The sequence below is a fragment of the Eurypyga helias genome, unplaced genomic scaffold (genome assembly GCF_000690775.1).
Source record: "Eurypyga helias isolate BGI_N326 unplaced genomic scaffold, ASM69077v1 scaffold3932, whole genome shotgun sequence".
NCBI lineage: Eukaryota > Metazoa > Chordata > Aves > Eurypygiformes > Eurypygidae > Eurypyga > Eurypyga helias.
The window spans coordinates 22,843-43,109 of NW_010237705.1; the positions used below are offsets into that span (position 1 = coordinate 22,843).

The 20,267-nt window shown below is 37.7% G+C and overlaps 1 protein-coding gene across 1 annotated transcript in view; it reads left to right on the top strand.

The window, feature by feature from the left end:
* LOC104506565 (latent-transforming growth factor beta-binding protein 1-like) overlaps positions 1–20,267 on the top strand; it is a gene marked incomplete at its 3' end in the record, with an annotated part of 63,960 nt that overhangs the window by 13,374 nt on the left and 30,319 nt on the right. Inside the window, exons 2-3 of the mRNA XM_010147551.1 lie at positions 8,839–9,063; positions 12,572–12,849. Of these exons, the coding sequence (XP_010145853.1) occupies positions 8,839–9,063; positions 12,572–12,849 (503 nt within the window). The remainder of the gene's footprint in view (positions 1–8,838; positions 9,064–12,571; positions 12,850–20,267) is intronic.

Consider the following 20,267-nt stretch of genomic DNA (forward strand, 5'->3'; position numbering starts at 1 on the left):
ATCTGTTTACATTTTATATTTTGCAAGAAATTGCTTTAAGAATGATGGTTTTAAGAAAAGTGTTGCCAGCTTGCTACACTTTGAAACCCAGCCTTCCCTAGAGATTTTATTTCAGTTGCATGTGCCTTGCACAAAGAGGAAAGTTAATACCCACACACCGTAGATATCTGAAGAAATGTCTGGATTGGCTTTTCTGTATGTGTTAGCATCATTATCAGAGGTCTGGCACTGGCCATTTATAATGCATTAATTCCCGATAAACAGGAACTAGTTGGGGTTTTTTTCTTTTTTTCCTTGGTGTGTTGATTCTAGGCCTAATTCCTATGTTGTACTCAGTCTATTTAGATCAGCTCTAATAAAATAAGTAGATTCACCAAATATGATCAGGGTAGGAGTGAGTCATCCCTTAACACTCCGTGTATCCCCTTGCCTCTAAAAATAGTGTCTGAATCATCTCAGATATTGAGAATATTAGAAGCAGATTTAGCAAAGAGTGACTGTGAGCATCATGCCTGTTAGTGAGCCAGAATATTCTTGTCAGTCATTTCTCAACTACCATAATGTTGAGTAACCACAGCTTTAGGCTGTTTTCCATGACAGAGCATGCTTTTTATTTTTCTGACAGCATCTGAATATTCTAATACTGGTTTTTAGCTATACCATTCTTTCTACACTGTAACACTTCCAACAGTTTGTTGGCAGCTGTTGGTAGGGTGCTCATTTCAGGCACCTACACGCAAGCCTACAGATGCATCTGACATGTCTGAGGGTAGCTGGCTATCACATGAGCTTGGAAGGATGTGATGCAGATCCTGTGAGACTCCCATGCCCTTTGGACGTGCATAGGAGGATGAGTGAAACACCTGGGGACATATCAGAAGTCTCTTGGTTGACTCTGTGTACACATCTTCTAGTCACTAACATCCACCTCTTCTTCCTGAGGTGTTTTAAAGTGCTGAGTTTAAAACTGAAGAAGGCATATGAGTAGTACAGTGGAATTATCTTGTGCATGTTTATTCTGGATTTCTTGATGCTCATGATGCTCACTCGATGAATGTATACTTCTCTAAAATGTATTGCAACCTCGTCCTTCATGAACTGAACCTGCTCCTCAGTTTTCAGTATTAGGATCTCCCATAGGGGGCAAGTTGCCTCTGTTGCAGAATGACTGACACTGCACTATTGATCTGCTTTTACAGTGAAAAACTGAGACCTAGCAGGACAGGCATGTAGACTGAGGCAGCTTAAATGTCAGCATCTACATGTGAGGTGCATGTTGGGACTTACGTCACGGTCTGTTATGGTGACGTAGAAATTTGTTCAACTCACTAATACAGACATAGAGACCTAAGGCAATATCTTCTTGACTCTGGTTCACAGCTTTCCATCCCCTATGAAGACAGCATCCCTCCCACTTATTTCCTACTAATTTCTACTTAGACGGTTCTTCTTTTCTTTTCTGTACCTAATTTGTTGCACTTACTAGACCTTATTTACAGTGAGTTGACACTACTATTAAGTGATGCCAAGCGCTAGACAGCTTTTCAGCAACTCAAAGTTCAGTTACTTGTGGAGATAATGATCATCCCAGAAACTGAGCTGGTGCTTACCAGGTGAGTCAGAGAATGAATTTTAAATGAAAAGTTTGGTGTTAGGTGATATGAAAATGTAAAATCACTGAAGATGTATGTGATCTGATTTGTGATGCTTTTTTCTACTTGCCTTCCTTGGTAATTGCCACACAGTGTTGCATTAACTAGAATCTCGGACATTCCTCCAATTAGGTTTTAAGGTACTATATGATTTGTTAAAGCCTGGTGCAGATAGTGGTACATGGAGGAATTTGAAAAGAACTAGTAAAGTACAGTTTCATTTAAAGTGATACGTCTTCCAAAATTGTGAGGACAACAGTGAAAACATTGAGAGTAGCTAGACTGCATTCTAGCAGTGGACTTTCCTTTTCAATGTTTTCTTTCTGTTTATTTTAAATGTATTATCTTCATATACAATTTTTCTTCCATAAGGCTTCTTTGACAAGAGAAAATTAAAAGTAGCATTGATGAGGAGAAAAAAAATATGGAAAAGTGAAAAGAATGGCATTACTTTTGGAAGTGTTCTGTCATGATTCAGTAGGGAAGAAGGAAGACACCAACCTGATTTTGTAATGATGAATGGGACATGGAGGGATCACTGATGACAAATGGAAATAATTATAAGTATAAATTAAAATTTATTAAATATAGGAAGTTGGTAAGGAGGATAGCTAGAGAATTGACAGAAAATATTCCAGGGTAGTTATTACACATTATATGAGAAGAAGCCCAGTAATGGTACAGGAGATAACACATGACAGACATTTATAAAATTGTTATAGCTGATAAAATAGAAGCTGTTTGTCAATAGCTGTTTGGTTTGTGTGTAAAAGCAATCTGTCCAACAGATGTGCATCATGCAGAAATGCCTGATTACTTTCTGGAATGTTAGTAACTAGAAATACTGGGTAGAGATGGTTTCAGAGTAGACGTAGATACCATCCAGTACATGGGAGCTGTTAAATTCAAGATAGTGACCTTAATAAAGGCGCTGAAAGGATGAAATCTCATGCTTTGTAAGAAGGATGCAATATTCTTTACTCTTCTTTAAAAATGTAGATCCATATTAGATCAACAAAAAGCAGATTTCAAAAATATTTATAAATTTCACAGTGTAAGAGATATCTCTTAAGTACCCTTCTGGTTACATTAATGAGCTTTTTAAGTAGAGGAAAAGAGCATCTTGTCCTGAACAACAGGATAAGATGTTTTTTACAGCATGTCCTTGGAAAAATGGCAAACAGATGCTGTTACTTATACCATTGGCAGGAGATGGAAGCTAAAACTCTTTTCTCCTTAATTGTTCTACCTGGATTCTTCACACTTAAATATGGGTATTTCATCTGTTCTGTTTTAATATGATAGGAGGAGGGATGCATTTCTAGGACAGTTTATCTTCTCCCTAAAGCAATCCATTTTTAAAAGCTCTTTGCTCTTCTAATGTTCAGAAGTTTAGGGTGCTCTTCGTAGCAGAAAATCATTCAAAGACTCATGTATCCTTGCCAGTAGTTTTGGATGAAGATGAAGTTTTATATAAAAGGAAGGTGTGTACATCTGTATGTGGTGTTTACACAGATCTCCATACTCCAGAATTTTTGGAGGCAGCCTGCCGCTTTGGTCTTACTGACAGAGTCAAATGTGGTTGCTGTTGGGTTAGAGTGGAGTAAAGACAGTTGTCATTACTTGAATGTGATTTGTTCTCCTACTCAAGAATTCTATATTAGTTGAATTAATTCTTGGACTCTGATGTTTGCATATATCTTTAATGTTAACAGTCTTAAAATATCACGTGCACTCAGCTGCAAACCAGCGAAATGACCCCTGCAATGCAGCTTAACATTGATATTGTTTTGTGGAAAAGGAAATGTTAATAGTAAGTGATTATATATAATTCTTGAGAGATGTCATCATTCTGCATTTATCCCTAGTGTTGTGTGGAGTTTTTTTAATAAAAATTCTAACAGTGCAAATATAAGAAAATAATTTTACCTACAGAAAATAACATTAATGTGGAGAAACAATTGTATTCTGGAAGTGTTAAACTTGTTTCGGGACTATTCTTTGTGGCTAAGTCTCTTGATTTTTCTTTGAAACTTTTTTCTTTTTTTTAATGTGCATGATCCAGACAGGAATAACATCACAAAGCTTGTTTATTTTGGCCATAATTTGATTTCCTTGTCTGGATAAACAGCAGTACTTATGATCCTGTTCCCAAGTGGGACTACATTACTTTGTTAAAGATCCCTTGGCAATAATAGTTTAAAAATAAAAGGCCAATTCTGATGAAGTCAGTGACCATGTTAATTCACAATAGCTGAGAACTGACTTTAGTAGGTGCATGTTTTTGCTTATTTATACCATTAGGTTTGATGTAGGTTTCTGTTAGAGTTTCTGCAGTTAGAAAGTAGAAGTAAGTTTGGAGCGGTAGCGCAGATGTGTATGTAGTACCTCTGGATTTCAATTTTTTCCTAAAGTGTAGGGTGTTCAGAGGCACTACATTAGAAGAATGTTGTATATGGCAGTGCTTCCCCTCAGTGAATGCCATCTCTGCTTTCCTATGAAAAACCGTGCTTGGTAAATCCGGGCGCTAGTACCTGCACCTTCTGTATGCTTAGTAACAGCATGGGAGAAAGGTGCTCCAACAGCTGTGGGGCAGATAGTAATGCTGGATAACCCTGTGGTACTCAGAGACAAAGTTAATCTGCTGATTCGTGATGCATCCAGTGGAAATACTGTGTGAGCAGTTTCAAGTTTTCCTTGGAGAGCCTGTTGATGTAATTGAATAGTGCTTTCACTTGAATAGTTGATAGTGTGTCAGTAGAAAAGGCAGAGAGTGATGAGGGAAAGTGAGACAAACTAGCATGTTCCCTGAAGTGTAAAAGAAAAGGCATTTGGAGAGTGAGCTGAGCAACATTTCAAAACCCATCTTCATTTTCTTCAACACTGGTTAGAAGAAGGGAGTTTCCATGCATCTGAAGGGCTTGTTTGGGTAAGCGTGGGCAAATTTTTAAGGATTAGGAGGATTTAGGTGCTTGGAATTTGTTTTGTTACACATTATTTTGATTAAATAAAAACATTTGGACTTGATTAAATTAGTTTATCTGGAGCTGTTTAAGGTTGTTTGAGTATCTTGAAAACAAATTAGATGATGTAATTACATGGACAAACTGTGTATCCGTGGTTTCTTAGCTGCTTTGTTGATGATTTCATGCCCAATTCTTGTGTTTCCAACCAAGAATACGGCAGCTGTATCAGCATTCATGTTGCAAATGCTCTCCTTTTTCTATGCATTTGGCCTTTCAGAGACTCTCTAGGAGCATCTTGACACTCCTCTCCCTGACTCGTTTTGAACATACTCCCCAGGCTGGGGGGTGGAAATTAAGGCCTTTAGTTGCCAGAGAAATCAAAGGTTGTTGTAACCAATTAATTGCCCAAGGATGAGAAGAATACTTAAAATATTTGTAATTCCTTAAACCTGACTCTGTATTTCTAAAGGATGTATGTTCATTTATATTAAGAAATCATTAAATTTGTTTAATAATATGTTGACTGATCCTTAGAGACAATGGAGCGTCTTGGCTTACAGCAGATCTGAGTAAAGAATTTGTTGCATTTGGGTCCATTAATACTTTGTTTTGTTTGTAAGATACCCACGTGTGAACTGAAATTTCTTGTTGTCTTGTGCAGACCTATCTCCACGTTTTTATCAAGCTCTGAGCAGCTAGAGGATTTCACATCATAATGGATATTTTTATTTCCTTTTTTTTTTTCCCCCTTTTTAGAGGAAATGTCAACAGCCCAGTGTGAATCGGGCCCCAGGTGCACCCTTTGTCTGAATGTCAGTTGTGAACATACATGCAAACCCAGCATCTTCTCATGGTCTTGCCCAGCGTGTGGGTCTGGGTTTCGTCAGGAGTATCCCGTATGCTTCTGGCTGCGTTCAGCCGTTCTGTTTAAGTTCTTTAACCTCAGAGACAAAACAAAACAAAGCAAAAAGCTTTCAACAGAAGTTGAGCTGTTCAGACATAGCCTGGCTTTATATCCTGTTTCTGTCGTAAATGGTCACTTCCCCAGGGCTCTTTGGTCTTTGTTAACCTCAGATTCCCAGAGCCATCTCAAGGAAAAGTAGTGTTTCCTTCCTCTGCCTTTTTGGAAGCCTAACCCCCATCAGCTCACTTTTCTCAAATGTTCTGTGTGTAATTCCAGCTCTGGTGAGTGCATAAATTGTGTGCCTGTGATTTCCAGCACCCGTGTCATAACCAAATGTAGCCCTTTCTCCTGGCCATAAAACTACCCGAGGAAACATCGCAATTGGTGTGTGTACTTATAACACTTATTTAAAATTATCAGATATTTTATTTCAACATATTTCATTCATTGTTTTTGGGGGTATTCTAAAGTTGTCATAATATTTGCCATTTGAGATTATCAAGTTTTAAGTTTAGCCTGGCCATCACATCCCTGGCCCCATCCCTGGAAGTGTTCAAGGCCAGGCTGGATGAGGCTTGGAGCAACCTGGTCTAGTGGAAGGTGTCCCTGCCCATGGCAGGGGGGTTGGAACTAGATGGTCTGTAAGGTCCCTTCCAACCCAAACCATTCCATGATTCTATGATGCTATTTGTTTTTACATGGCTGAGTATAACTTAAAATTGTATATTACAGATTTTTTTTTTATTACAGAATTTTATATCCTCAGAATAGAGTTAATACATTCTCATTTAAATTTCATTCCTCATACAGCTCGGGATTTTTATTTTCTTTTATATGTAAATACTGAGAAATTAAACATTCTTCATTATTCACCTCATACTAGACCTTTCAGTGGCATTTCTTTGCACTTACTTGCACAAGTTATTTATGTGAATATCCACAGCAAACAGTTATGAAAAGGGACATGAATGAGCTCTTTTCTATGGGTATCTATCTTCACAGTATTTTTAACATAAACTTTTGTTTGCTTGAAAGCAAAGCTTTTCATGTACCTATTTGTGGCTCAGTGGCCTCCAGCAGGAGAGGAAAGCCCTATAATGCAGCGATACCTGCATGATGTGGCCTTCTGGATGCGAACAGCTCTGTAGGAACAGGAGCTTGTAAGACAGTAATTTATTTTGGTGGAAACCCTGGGTATATTTCTATTGTTTAAAAGCTGTATTTTGCATGTTACCTTGTTGCCTGGAGGCCAGAGAGGGGAAGTAATCAGTGGGATAGGCTTCTTGCACTCAGGGAATTCCTCAGTGAGACTATTACTGTTTGCCTTTACTTCACTGTACTTCTTTGAGAACACCAAATTGCTGTCTCCTTAATGCTGCTTTACACTGCTTTGTGTGCAGTGTTACTTGTGCAGGAGAACCACCTTAGGTTTCAAGCTCACTAAGGCAGATCTTTACAAGTATCTAAATTCTTTGTGTGTGGTCACCATTGCAGTAAACCTGCTTGTTGGTGGCTGCTCAGGGAGATGATGGTACCAGAGAAAGAGGTAGCTGTCATGCTTTAATGACTGCTGGGGTCAAAAAGCCCTCATTTTGCCCTGAAGTAAGAGTTATTCTGTAAGGATGTCTTTTACACACTCAGGCAAAGTTATAACCGTGTTGGGACCCAAAAAAGTGAGGCCTGCACTGGCATGGTAAGCCCACCAAAGTCAGATGGACCTTTTAGCACTTATTTGCAGTGCTACAGCTTGAAGTACTTTCAGTCAGTTTATATAAAAGGAAAATATGAGATAAGACAATAAAAATATTAAATATACATTTGCAGAACAGAGTGGAAGAACAATTCTGGCTGTTTACATTTGTGTGTGGACCTATCTGGTGATCGGGCAGAGCCATTCTGGATGCTGTCAATACAATGTGAGGGTGCTCTGTGACGAGCCCGGCTGATTGTGCTGTTTCTTGAGCACTCTTCCTGGGCCAAGCGCATTACGCATCTGGGTTGGAACTCCTTGGACTACTTTATCTTCTTGCAATGCACAACACATGGGTTCCTTTTCTAGTACGGCCCTTTTATGGTATTAATAATAGTAACAGGCTGTGGTTGTCCAGAGATTACAGCACTTGGAATTATAAGCATTAGGTTCCCTGTTACCTTGCATTCTCTACATACAGTTTCTCACTTTTATTGTAGTTCAGTATAGACCAAGTAATACCAATCCAGCAAAATGCCATAATTACTGTAAAATCTAGATTTTTATTTACTCCTTTAAACAGTCAGAATCTTATCTTAAAGCTGGCAGATGGATACTATATGCTATTTATCAAAAAAATCTTGGATTTCTGAAAAAAAGACCTTAGTTTGTCTTGAACAGGAACTTATGATATTTTTCCTGTTGCTTGTACATCATTTAGTTCTTGAAAATGCTGACAGCTCAGCTAGATTATGGTTGATTATAAAGTCCCACATCATATTTTTACTAAGTGCTGAAGCATGCCTATTACTGTTTGTATCTCTGAGTTAAGAAATACTTTTCATTTGATGTTGACATTTTTCGGCTTTCATCTGATAATTTATATTGATGTAAATGTGCAAGTACTAGCTGGCACAGAAGTCATTACCCTGTCTTTATACTGGATATTTTAATAATATATTTTAAGAATTTGGAACTTCTCCCTGAAATCATTTGCGTAGACTCTCATAATATTTTTATGATCTTCATGGGCGAGTACACAAATTAGCTTCTTTTACCTGAGAGATAAATATTAAGCAAAAACTAGATACTTAGTAAGCCGTGGTTTTCCAGAGAAAAAAGCCAAGGCTTACATTGAAAATGAAAAATTTATCCCCCGTACTAACTCCAGTGAGTTTTTCTTCAGGCTTCCAAGGAAGTAGAGGTGGCCCAGGATTTTCAGAAATGAAAGGCTGACTAAGTAAGAATATCTGTACCAAAGTGTGAATAAGAGGTGCAGCCAGGCACTACGTTAATTTAGCATGTTGTTTAGTAGCATAACGAATGAAAATAGGTGGGGTTTCTATGGGAAGAAAGTGCTTGCCGTGTCTGAAATGGAGAGAACGTGCGAACCAGGAAGAGGTCAAAAGGAAGGTTTGTCATGGAGAAAAGATGCGAATCAGCAGAGGTCACAGAGAAGGGAACTGGTTTGGCCACAAGGCATGTCAGATGGATAGTCGCTCTTCAAATGTCAGAACAAAGGGCCCCAGCCCTTTTCCCTTCCTCCTCAACTTCTGTGTAATACTTGGGCAGGTAATACCAAAGCTAAGGTAATTAACAAAATTTTTCTTTCTGTTTCCATTTCAGTTATTTGCCACCTTCCATGCATGAATGGAGGCCAGTGCAGCTCTCGAGATAAATGCCAGTGTCCTCCTAATTACACTGGTAAACTTTGTCAGATCCCTGTGCAGACTGCCAATAGTCCAAAACTGTACCATCACCCACAACAGGTGAACAAGGCTGCAGGATCACAAATTATCCACTCTACTCATACTTTACCACTGACGATGTCAGGACAGCAAGGTGTAAAAGGTAACTTTTTTTCTTAATAAATATTTTTTCCTTTGGAGTTGATTCTATTAACTAATTTTTGGTATCCAACCAGTAACCATAGTGATCTGTCTGCATAGTTTCAGTCTGGATACCACAACTTGAATTGTGAGCTCACCAAAATGACTGGGAAGTGTTTTGCTCCATGACTGAAGTAATAAGAAGGAACAGTGCTTTTGAAAAGTGTTTATAAGTAAATTTGCTTTGCTTTATGGTGGAATTTAATGTGTATTGTAGAGTCAAGGGATAATGCAGGGGGCTTCTTCTAGGAGTGTAGACCTGTTCAAAGAGAGAATGACTGTGGCTGAACAAAGTCCATAAAGTTGCAGGTGATGCCATGGTTACTAGCGGAGGGAAGAGACAATGTTTTTAACATAATAAAATTTAAATCTAACATAAAACTAAATCCACATTCTATATTTATCTTTTTTATATCATTTGGTAGAGTCTTTTAACTTAATTTTGCACTGAGCGTTTTCATGTAGATAAGCCATGATATGATTCAGTTATATAGAACATTCTTTCCAGGTGATATAACTATATCATAGAAAAAACTGGTAAGGATTTCCTACTGCTAATGCTGTGAAGAAAGCAGAGGACCAGAAACAAGAAAAGATGTGACGTTAATCAAATTTCGTCCTGTCAGAGAAAGTTCAGTTGCCTTGAGGTTTCCATTTCCCCTAATAGCTTTTAGTGAGGTGACAATTTCTGATGATTGGAGTGTTGGATTTGCTTCCTCTGTGTCCTGGGACTCTAGGTAGCATTTTTTCTGGGTGAGATCTGGTCATAGGGAGACACACGTGCAATTCAGTTTCACAACATATGAATTAGTGTGAAGTTGGTTTATTTGTTTGAATTGACAGGTTGATTTTTTTTTTTTTTCCCCTGGTCAAGGATAATTTTACAATTACCTCTCCAAGATTGCTACCTCCGAATGAACACAAAATATATGGGGGAAAGATTTGAGGACACCCAGTTGTTGGCAACTAGTTCCTGAATAACTTTGCTAAAAGAGGCCAAACTATTTATATGTTTGTGATAAATGTAACCTAGTGTAGTAATTCTGTTTCAGACAGGAACATAGCTGTGAGGAAAGTGTTGACAGTGTCCTTCTGAATACACAATATTTTATAAATGCATTAAAGTATCTGCTCCAACTTTCAATGGATTTGTTCACTAGGGACAGCCACACAGTCCATTGGGAAATAGTTACCACTGACATGTTGGAGTATTAGTCCCTAAAGCTCCCTAGCACTTTTCTGGCTCTTAAAAAGCCCAAAACAACAGGGGGGTAGTGAGAGAGTAAGAGAATATGTTTACCTAAATGTTCAGCAGAGCAGAAATTTATTCCTGTGACTATTTAATTCCAGATACAATTATTTTAGACAATAGGGTGGACCATAAACAAATTTTTTGAAGATGTAGTTATTTTTCAGATTTAGAGTTGCTGTCTTAAAATACACAATAGGTTTCTCATTGCTAAAGAGTCTGACCTCTTGAATATTTTTTTTCCTGTCTCTCTCAAGTCCTCATCAGAACCATCAGCAGTCACAATGCCTTTTCTTCCCTTTCCATGCCCAAATAAGGTTATTGGACTGTGGAGAGAGGAATGTTTCTTTTCTTTCAAGGAAAGAATAAAATAATTCATCCTGAAATGGCTGGCAGAAATAAAAATTAATCATCACATCTAGGCAGTTATCCAGGACCTGGAGAGGACTCTGGTAATAATACTGCATGGGGAGGACTGTAGTGATACTACTACGTGGGAGAAACCAGCCTAAATTTGATGTATTCAGCATCTGAACATCTCTTGGGTGGATTGATAGATCAAAGCAAAGCATTTCAGTGGTTTCTTTTGAGGGTTAATGTATTATTTAGATTTATCAACTGGAGAAACTAGTTGAAAGGATCCCTCTTCATACATAAAAATATATGATAATAAGTTGGGGTGAGTTTTGTTCTTTTCACAGCCAGACTATGCTGTCCTGTCTTAGCCTGCAAAACCAGTCTAATAGCCTAAGAAGGGCCTTACTGTTTCTCCTTGTAACACTGAATCTTTGCCTTGTGGGTTTACCTGTAACAGAACTCATGTAGCATAAATGTTGCTTGGAGGTAGTTTTCTACTACAGTCAAAATCTGAAGAGCCATTAAGGCCCACACAGCTGTATTTTGCTGACTTTCTACTATCTTTATCCTGGTATTTCTGTCTGCAATATCTTGAAGATTTTCATAAAGGAAACAATGCAGGGCAAAAGGAAATAAGTTTGTTTCTTTCAAGGGATTCCTGTGTGAGACCAATTAATACTGAAAATATGCCTAGAGAAAGGAAAATAATGTAAAAAAACAAAAGTAATTTCTACAAAATAATATAATTTAAAAGCAGCTAAAGTAAATGAAATGTGCTTCCTGGGAAGTGGAGGTATGAGCTTGAAATTTGTAAATAAGAACTGAAAATATCTAATCAAGTTCCTCAGAACAGTCCTGGCCTCCTGGAGGCAAGGAGTCAGTTCAGAAGACTCAACAATCCAGTATGTGTTATAGAGAAAGAATGTCATGATATTTGTCAGTTCTTGATGTTTGGAAGGTGTGTTACATTTAATGGATTGGCTGGCCTTGGGTAGTTTGTGTAGTACTTGGTGACGAGAGAGACCCTGTCAGACACAGTAAATGATAACTTCGTTATGCAGCCTATCAGTTATCAAACTTCTTGCACATCTATCCTCTCTGCCCCCACCTTTCCCCCCACATAATAATTTGAGTTACATGTAAAAAGGGCATTTTGTGTTTCAATGGAAAGAAGCTTGAGGGTCACAAACAGTTCCATGCACACTGAGTTGACTGGAGAGTCTCAATCTGTATACCCAGACTTAAAACTACAACTGTATTTAAAAACGGAAGTATCTGAGAAACCTTTCCTCCTGCTTTACCTGCCAACTCCTGAATTCAAAGTTCAGTGAAGGGAGTGGTGGTTTTTGATGGCTGAGATGCTGGCACGTGTTGCAGGGGCAAACTCAGGACTTGGCAGGTATATAAAGGTGAAGGGATGAAATCTGAAACTTTTTCTGTGTTCCAGAGAAAGATGATGGATCTGAAAAAGAAAATAAATCTTACTGTATATCCAAAAATAACCCAGTGGAGTTTGAATTCTGGAACTTTGAATGGGATTCCTATTACACAGGATGACCACAAATATTAATGTCACACCAGCCAACTTGGACATCCATGTTGATGTAGCAGTCTTTACAATGCCATAATGTCGTTCTTTCCTGAGTGAGGCGTTTTCATTTTCTGCTCTGTAAATGAGACTCTCTGCAATCTCTGTCTTTTCTCTACCCCAGACTGGGGCTTCATTTATATTTCAGTCACTTTAAGGTATTCTGTAGAAATTCTAATGTACAAAAAAGAAATGTCTTAGAGGTGCCTAGGATATCTTTTTTTGCCATATTTTATTACCATTTTTTCTTATGTGTTTTTCCTTCCATTGTTTTAGTGAAGTTCCCTCCTAACATAGTGAATATCCATGTGAAACATCCCCCTGAAGCCTCAGTTCAGATCCATCAAGTTTCACGGATTGACAGCACATCAACAGGACAAAAAGCGAAAGTACCTCAGCCGGGACATCCACAGGTCTCTTACCAAGGTCTTCCATATCAGAAGACCCAGAAAGGACATACTGCTTACACAAACCAACAACCCATTCCTCATATGTTTCCTGTTTCAGTTAAAACTCAGCTTGGGCGCTGCTTCCAGGAGACTATTGGGACACAGGTAAGAAATGTTTGCTAAGGCTTTGGAGACAGGTGACTTCAAAGCAATTATAAAAGAATGAAAAAAATTTTCACTAATCACCAGGAAAGGGCAGATATTATGCTCTTTTGGAAAAGAAAGTTATTTTGAGAATATGAAATTTTTACAAAATAACATTTTTTTGAACCTCCTTCTGTTTCAAGCTAATGTCTTTATTTTCTTTATTAATGGCTGTGGACTTGGATCCCTGACATTCTGGTTTCAGTTATTCTAGCCATACCTTCTCCATTTATAAGCTATTTCTCCAAATAAAAACCCATGACTCTAAATTCTAGGTCCATCTTTCTTAAGTGAAATCTAAGGTTACACCATCTTTCACAGCTTTTACTGTCCTTAGCTTTAATGAGTCTTTTTTTCATGTGCATCTCAACAGCCTGTGTTTTCCAAGGAGTCGCAGTTTTCATTGAAATCCTTATTCAACAGCTTCATGTGTTTTACAGTATTCTAGAGTAATGATTTGAATCTGTTGAAATGTGAGCATTGAATGGAGTAGAAAAATCATGAAAGCCGGTTGAGTGTTTGCTAGAGCATTAAAACCTTAGTTCAGCTTAAAATTATACGATCACAGGTTTTTTTTCATGTGGCTATTCAGAATTGCTTATCTTCTGTCAGCTGTTGGAAGCACTTTAGTAATCAATATAGTGCTATTGGGTTTGCATATTTGTGTATGTATGTAAATATACAGAGAGAAATAAAGCATATGTGAAAAGATTGGGGGAAAAAAATCCGGTAAGACTGTTTATTGCTTATCACCTTGCCGAAATTTAAATTTTCAGACTGAATATTTTTTATCTTCAGACTGAATTGTTTTGAGAGGTTTCAGAAAAAACACTCCCTTATTTTGAGGGATGATGTTACAGAAGGAGTATGGTGTTTTACTCAAGTTTAAAAAAAGAATTTGAGACTGTTTCATTGAAGATTAGTATCTTCTGTATGCTTTGAAGTGGAAACTTAAATTTGTCATGAAAGTCACTCTGCTTTTGGTCTTTCTAATAACATGCACCCAAATTTAGCCAAGCTTCAAGCAGCTAAATATAGATATATATTTCCAGTATATTCCACAGATATTTTTTAGATGTTGGCAGAAAAATTCTCCAACGACTTCATCTGCAGAGAGCGTGGTCTGTCTTCCCATCAGAGGCAGAGCACTCCTCATCCCTGAAATGCCAAACTGGAGCAAAATGTCCTTTGAAAGTGTTTCTTCTAGCTGTCAGTGAGTGCTGTGATGTGCGGTGTTAGAACTGACAGCAAGGAAGTTTTCTCAACTTATCACGGTTCCCAAGCAGCTCAAAAAAAAAAAAAAAAAAAAGGGAAGACACCTCACACAGCAGATCAGGGAGCTTTGGAGAATGTCAATGATGAAGGACAGATAAGAGCAGAAGAAGTATGGAATCAGAGGGAGGGTAACATAGGTGGGAGATTCCCTGGAACCTGAAACTGAAGTCACAGTTCCTGGTCTTGGTCATTCTCTGCCCGCTCCAAAGAACCGTTTCCTGTAAATTATTTTTCTCTACTCCTTTCAGCGACTGGCTTGTGCAGAGTATCGTAGCATCCTACTAGTGACACAATTAGCCCTAGTTTCAGGACTCATTGCTGTGGAATTAAAGATCCCCAAACCTGCTAATGCTAGACCATCACAGGAGGGTGTTTTAAAATACTTCATTCTGGAAAATGCTATGGAAGGAGTAAATTTAAATGTCGTCATGCCCCAAAAAGTGTTTCTAGAAAACTAGAGTTACTTTTGCATATGGAACATTGAAGACTAGTATTCTCTAATTGTTGAATGCTTGATTTAGGATTACTGTGTTAATTTATACTGATGAGCTCCTCTTCGTGCTTGTCTGTTTCAGGAATAGTAAAACTTTCAATTTGGTTTGTAAAATAGTAAAACCTTCTTTGGCAGCTGTTGAAGCACATGTTCAGATGAAAGTTTATGGATTTTACATGACAAAATGAAGCACTATTTCCACTCAGATATAGGGGAAGACAAAATTCCTTCCGCAATCTTAGACTTGGCATTGGGTGCTGCATCTTTTATGTCTTACCTGTTATGCTGGATAAATTTCCCGTCTGTTCTTTCTGCTGTGTGCATGAGTGAGGTATTTTGAATGACATATCCAAAACTTGCAGTGTGCTGTACATGGCCCTCACATTACAGTGGTTTTAAAACTAAAGCTTACTCATCACTCACCAGCAGACAGTAACATGCTCCTTTTAAAGGGGGAGAAAAGGGGAAATACGCTTACATTGCCCTCATGCCTGACTTGGAGACTGAGCATTTGGTAGGATTCCAATTTTTATAAGCTTTTTCAGTATTCCCCTGGAAAAACATGTCTTTGTCGTGTTCTCAAGAAACGGTAGTGCCTTCTAGTTCAGAATAATGCATGTTCTCATTTTTTACAGATTTCATTGATCCTCTCACTGTCAGTCTTGGAGAATAGTGTAAGGATTTCAGAGGCCTTTTCTTACTTAATTTAATGGTTCAGTTTAGAATCAGAGTTGTAGGGTGGCATTTTGTAGAGCATCCATTTAAGACTATGCAATAAATGTAGGTTTAAATGACACATTCACCTTTCAAATTTGAACCTGAAATTTTATGATTATTCATATAGTTAGGCAACGCGTATTATTTATTTGTGTATTCAGTATACCTTGAACTTGGAAAGACAATTTCTTTTTACTCTTAACTAGATCTGTTCTAAAATAATTTGATTTTCTGCTTCTTTCATATTTAGCAAAGTAAATGTCAAGAGTTCTCTATATTTCTTCAGATGAACTGCTAAACTGAGCTTTCCCTATGAGTAGCAATGTGATAAACGTCTTTTTTGGAGTTTATGCTTAGAGGATTTTGGTATGCTTACTTTTTTCAAGTCATCAGTGTTTATACTTCTTTTATTTTTTTGCAGGGTGGATTGTATATATGGCTTCAGAAATGTTTTATTAAATATCCTGAGCTCAGAGGTGACTTTACTGTCTGTAGAGCAGATTGATGGAAGGATATGTGTGTGGCCTCTTGTAGGCAAATCAACCGAGTTAATGACTTTCGGTCCAAGCTAAAAGCACAGGATAAAATCAGTATCAAAATCTCCATTGTGGTTTTGTGTGTGTAACCTCTACCATTCTGTGTTTGTCTCCGTCTTCTTCCTTGAATTTCAGATGGTCTTTCAATTACAAGTCCTCTGATTGTAATGCCTTTTTTTTTTTCACAACCTTCTGTGAAATATTTTTCATCTCCCAACACATTCTTCCTCACTCCACCTTAGTTAAATTCCTTTAATGTGCCTCATTCAACAACCGTAGTCTTGCAAAAACAGTAGGATAGTTGCTATACTTGAATCCCAAGACAGTCAGGGCCTATTTTCTGCCGTGCATTGCCAACAGAGCACATGCTGTTAAAGTTAGCAACTGGAGCCACCCCAAAGTGAAGCTTGGAAGACATTATAGTGCAGATAGTTGAAGAACCTGCTTGTATTCTCAGGCCTCCGATCACTCTTAATTAACAACATAGAAATAATTCTAGATCTCCTGTTCGCTTAGTTGTATTGTAACTATAGCCAAAGGCAGCAACCATGAGGACACCGTACTAAAACATCAGTCTGCGTGTTTAGAAGGACAGGACAGGAGGAGAGAGAGGCTAGAGAAATGAAATTTCCTGGTTAAAATTAGAATAGAATAAATAAAGATGTATGTTTTCATAAATACAGGTACATATGTATGTACATGTTGCTTAATTGTGACTGCTTTCTGAAGTGTCTTCAGCACTGGGAAATAAAGAAGAAAAAACTATAAAAGTGGGATTAATATTTCAATTTTTAAAAAGTAATATAGGAAGCAAATACAGTTCTGGACGGTTCTCTTTTCTACTCAAGTCAGTTCATGTTTCCTGGCTGCCTCTGTTTTCTGTGAGTGGAACACTTAGCAATTATTTCTCCAGTGGGATATGTTAATGATGATTGCTCCAGGATAGCTTGCCACGTTACACGATAGCTTACTATGATATGTCGCATACAAAAGTTGTTTTTCATCAAATGCTTTCCTAGCACCAAGAAGATTTTTGCAGGATATATCACAAACTAGAAGTTAAGCTGCAGGTCAGAAACTTACTGTTATCATGAAAATCTAGGAAACAAACCTTCACCTAAACTTGCACCTTGTTACGTAGAAAATGATGTTGAGAAAATAGAGACTTGAAGTTGGGAAAGAGATACAATGGAAGCAGTAGGGCAGAAGTCCCGCTTAGGATGGAGAACAGTAGATTTGTGGAGAACACTGTATGTTACGGTGCTTTCAAAAGCTGGAGGCTGGATCTGGTGTCCTGCAAGGTCTTTACAGCAACCTAGGCAACCTAGACCTGTGTTTTGAAATCCAAGTTGTCGTCGTCTTGGACCAGTGATTCTCTAAGTCCTATTTAAAAAGCAAGCAAATAAGGAAGATTACGTTTCACTTCTTTAGTTCCTCTTCAGCTGCTTTTCATTTTAATTCTAATAAAAATGCCTTTATTATAACACAGAATATCTTGTTATTTCCCAAAATACTTCTACAATGTTAGTGGTGCACCTAGTAAAGATTGTGTTGGTAATCTTCAGTCCAGTTCATTTTTCATATGATTAATTTGCATTTAAATCAAGAAAAGAATGCAGATGTCTACTGTCAAAATTCATATAAAGAGAATTAAGCACTACTTTTTTTTTTCCTCCCTTAAGATCACTTTGATGTGTCTACTAAGTGTATTCATGTGTTTTCCTGTGGTTACTGAATTTCAGTATTTTGGCTAAAAAAGTCTTTTTCTCAAAATTGATTTGGTCTCTTTTTTGCTTAACTGTAAAGAGGGAGGCATTTTTGCAAAACAGCAAGAAATTGGAGAAGCTGGTATTTCCAGATTTCTCTGAAGCAGGTTCTTTCTGACTAGATTCACAATTGATCCAGTTCTCTTCAGCAGGTATTTTTGAGTAGCAGTTTTAGCAAAGGACACTTCTGGTGATCTCAGCATCTGTAATTTACAAACAAAATAAAAATGACTTCTTACTCTACAGAGAGACAGATGCTGAAGTTGCTTAGCTGGCTGAGGGCAACAGATGCTGAAATGTCTGGAAGAGGAGCTGGCTAAGAAGTAATGTCTGTGCATGCTTGTTCATTCCTCCTCACTGTCCCTCAGTTGTGCTGGTGTAACTCCTGAGAGGAGCTGGACTGCTCTCTAAAATGATCACTGAAAGAATTTCAAAAATCCTGTTTTCTGATCCCTCTTTTTGTTGAGGTGTTTTACATTCGGGTCAGTTCCAGGTTGCACTGTCCAAGGGGTGTGTTGCACTCTTGCTGGTCAGTTGACTGCTGAATGATGCTTTGTGCTTCCCTGGCAAAGTACTTTGTAAGGTGTTACAGAAAAGATCTGTGTTTGTAACAGCTCTGTCGGGAAGGATGCCTCAATTAGAGTCGTTCCAGTATCATGAAGCGAAATTTTGTGTATTATAACAATACTTTAGAAAATAATATTAAAGAAAAACAAAACATACCACCTATATCAGACAATAGAAACATATTCTGATAGACTTTTAAAATAAATTAAGGTAAATAACATTAATGGTGAACAGTAGTAAAGACTTTATTAAAATTATACGGTCTGTCCATTTTTCAGTGTGATCAAAATGCTCACATGCAGTCACATGTGTTTCAAATGCAGCTTAATTCTGATAAATAACAAGTAGGTCTGATAAACAGATGTTAGTTGATCAGCATCTTTAGTAGGTTAAATTTTTGTGGGCACAGTTTATTTAATACTGTGTTTCAGTAATGCATTGTACAGGAAACATTTGTTTTGGTTTGAGCAACACCCTTCTCTCAGCTGTCAGACTTGGTAGAATGTAAAATGAGCCAAGTGATGGGGGCAGCTGGAAAAGGTCAGAAATCATCAATATCGTATCATGATAAAGATTCTGACTGTAGATCATTAAGCATTTACTTCACTTGATGCACCCAACAACATACACCAATCATGTACTTAACTTTGAGAATATACATAAACTTTTTAGGAACTGGGTTTAGATCACTGATGGGAGATATTAAACAAAGGCATCAAGATTTTTGAGTTAGAAATCAGAGCAGCAAAAGGTCTTGGTAGCTCTTAAGGCATAACCCGACGTATCAATACTGCTGTACGCAGTACCGTCATATAGTGTATGTAGTCTGGAGGCGATGACAATAGTAATGTGCTAGTTGAAGTTATTCATTCAACTGCTGAACTTCAGATTTAACAAAACCTTTCTTAAGGAGGTAAATTTCAGGTATATTCTTTTTTTTGGACAGCTGTATGAGATGAACTTCCCTATTTATATTCTTTATACAGGAGAAACAACAAAAGTAAAGTTCTGTGCTTCATACTGGTATTTTTTTCTCTTAGAGCACTTTTAAAACCACCTTTCTTTAGAATAGTCTTAAAAATACTGTCTCATAAAATAGCTGTCTGGAATTCCTTGAAGCTCATGGTTTGGCTTCTGAAGTTTTTAAACAAATAGACTGTCAGGAATCAGTGTGGATTCGTTTCCAGGATTAATGCTTCATTCGCAATAGATTCTTTGCAAGATCAATACCCTTAAAGTATCAGAAGATTAAAGAAGTATCGGATACCAAAAACACCAAACATTGTTTTAATTACTCAAGTAGAAGAAAGCTGGGTAATTTTTACTTGCCTACGAAGAATGTTCTGCTTAAGCCAAAACAAATTCTTTACCACTTCTTTTAGAAAGTCTGGAAGTATTTAAGTTTCTCTCCTCTGCTTGTGAGACAATGGCTGTTAGTGAGCCAGTGCTGCATGGGATAATAGTCTTCATTTGTAACAACCTGTCATTCAGCTGGTCACTCAGCTAATTAAGTATGTTTGTTAATTGTTTCAGTAATACGGTTTATTGAGTTTGAGGTTTCTTACTGTTTGTCGTGCCTATAGAAAAAAACAGAAGCAACAATCCAAGGTCTGTGCCTGTTGAATAGTTTACAGAAAGTTAAACAGTGTATCCATTCACTTCTGCTATTGTGGTATGTGAAATGCAGTCTTTTGAGCCGAATCCCAGAGTCATTAGCTATTAACTCAGGCAAAGCACATATCGATTTCAATCATAGTTTATCATGTGACACTCCTTTATTTATGCCCCTATTGTGGTTTTAACTAACAGCTTGTGACAGGGATTTGTAGGTGGGTCATGCAGGAGTGGGAGTCCCAGGAAATGGTGTGGTCCTTTGGTCAGAATCCTCTGCAGTTGCCCTGGGGCTAATTGCCAGGCTGGGCTCTCTACCACACTTTACAGGGAGCTGAATAAATTCCTTAGCAGAGGGTTTTCGAGGATATAATCCTTCCTTTTCCCTGGCATTGGAAAACACATGAAACCCTG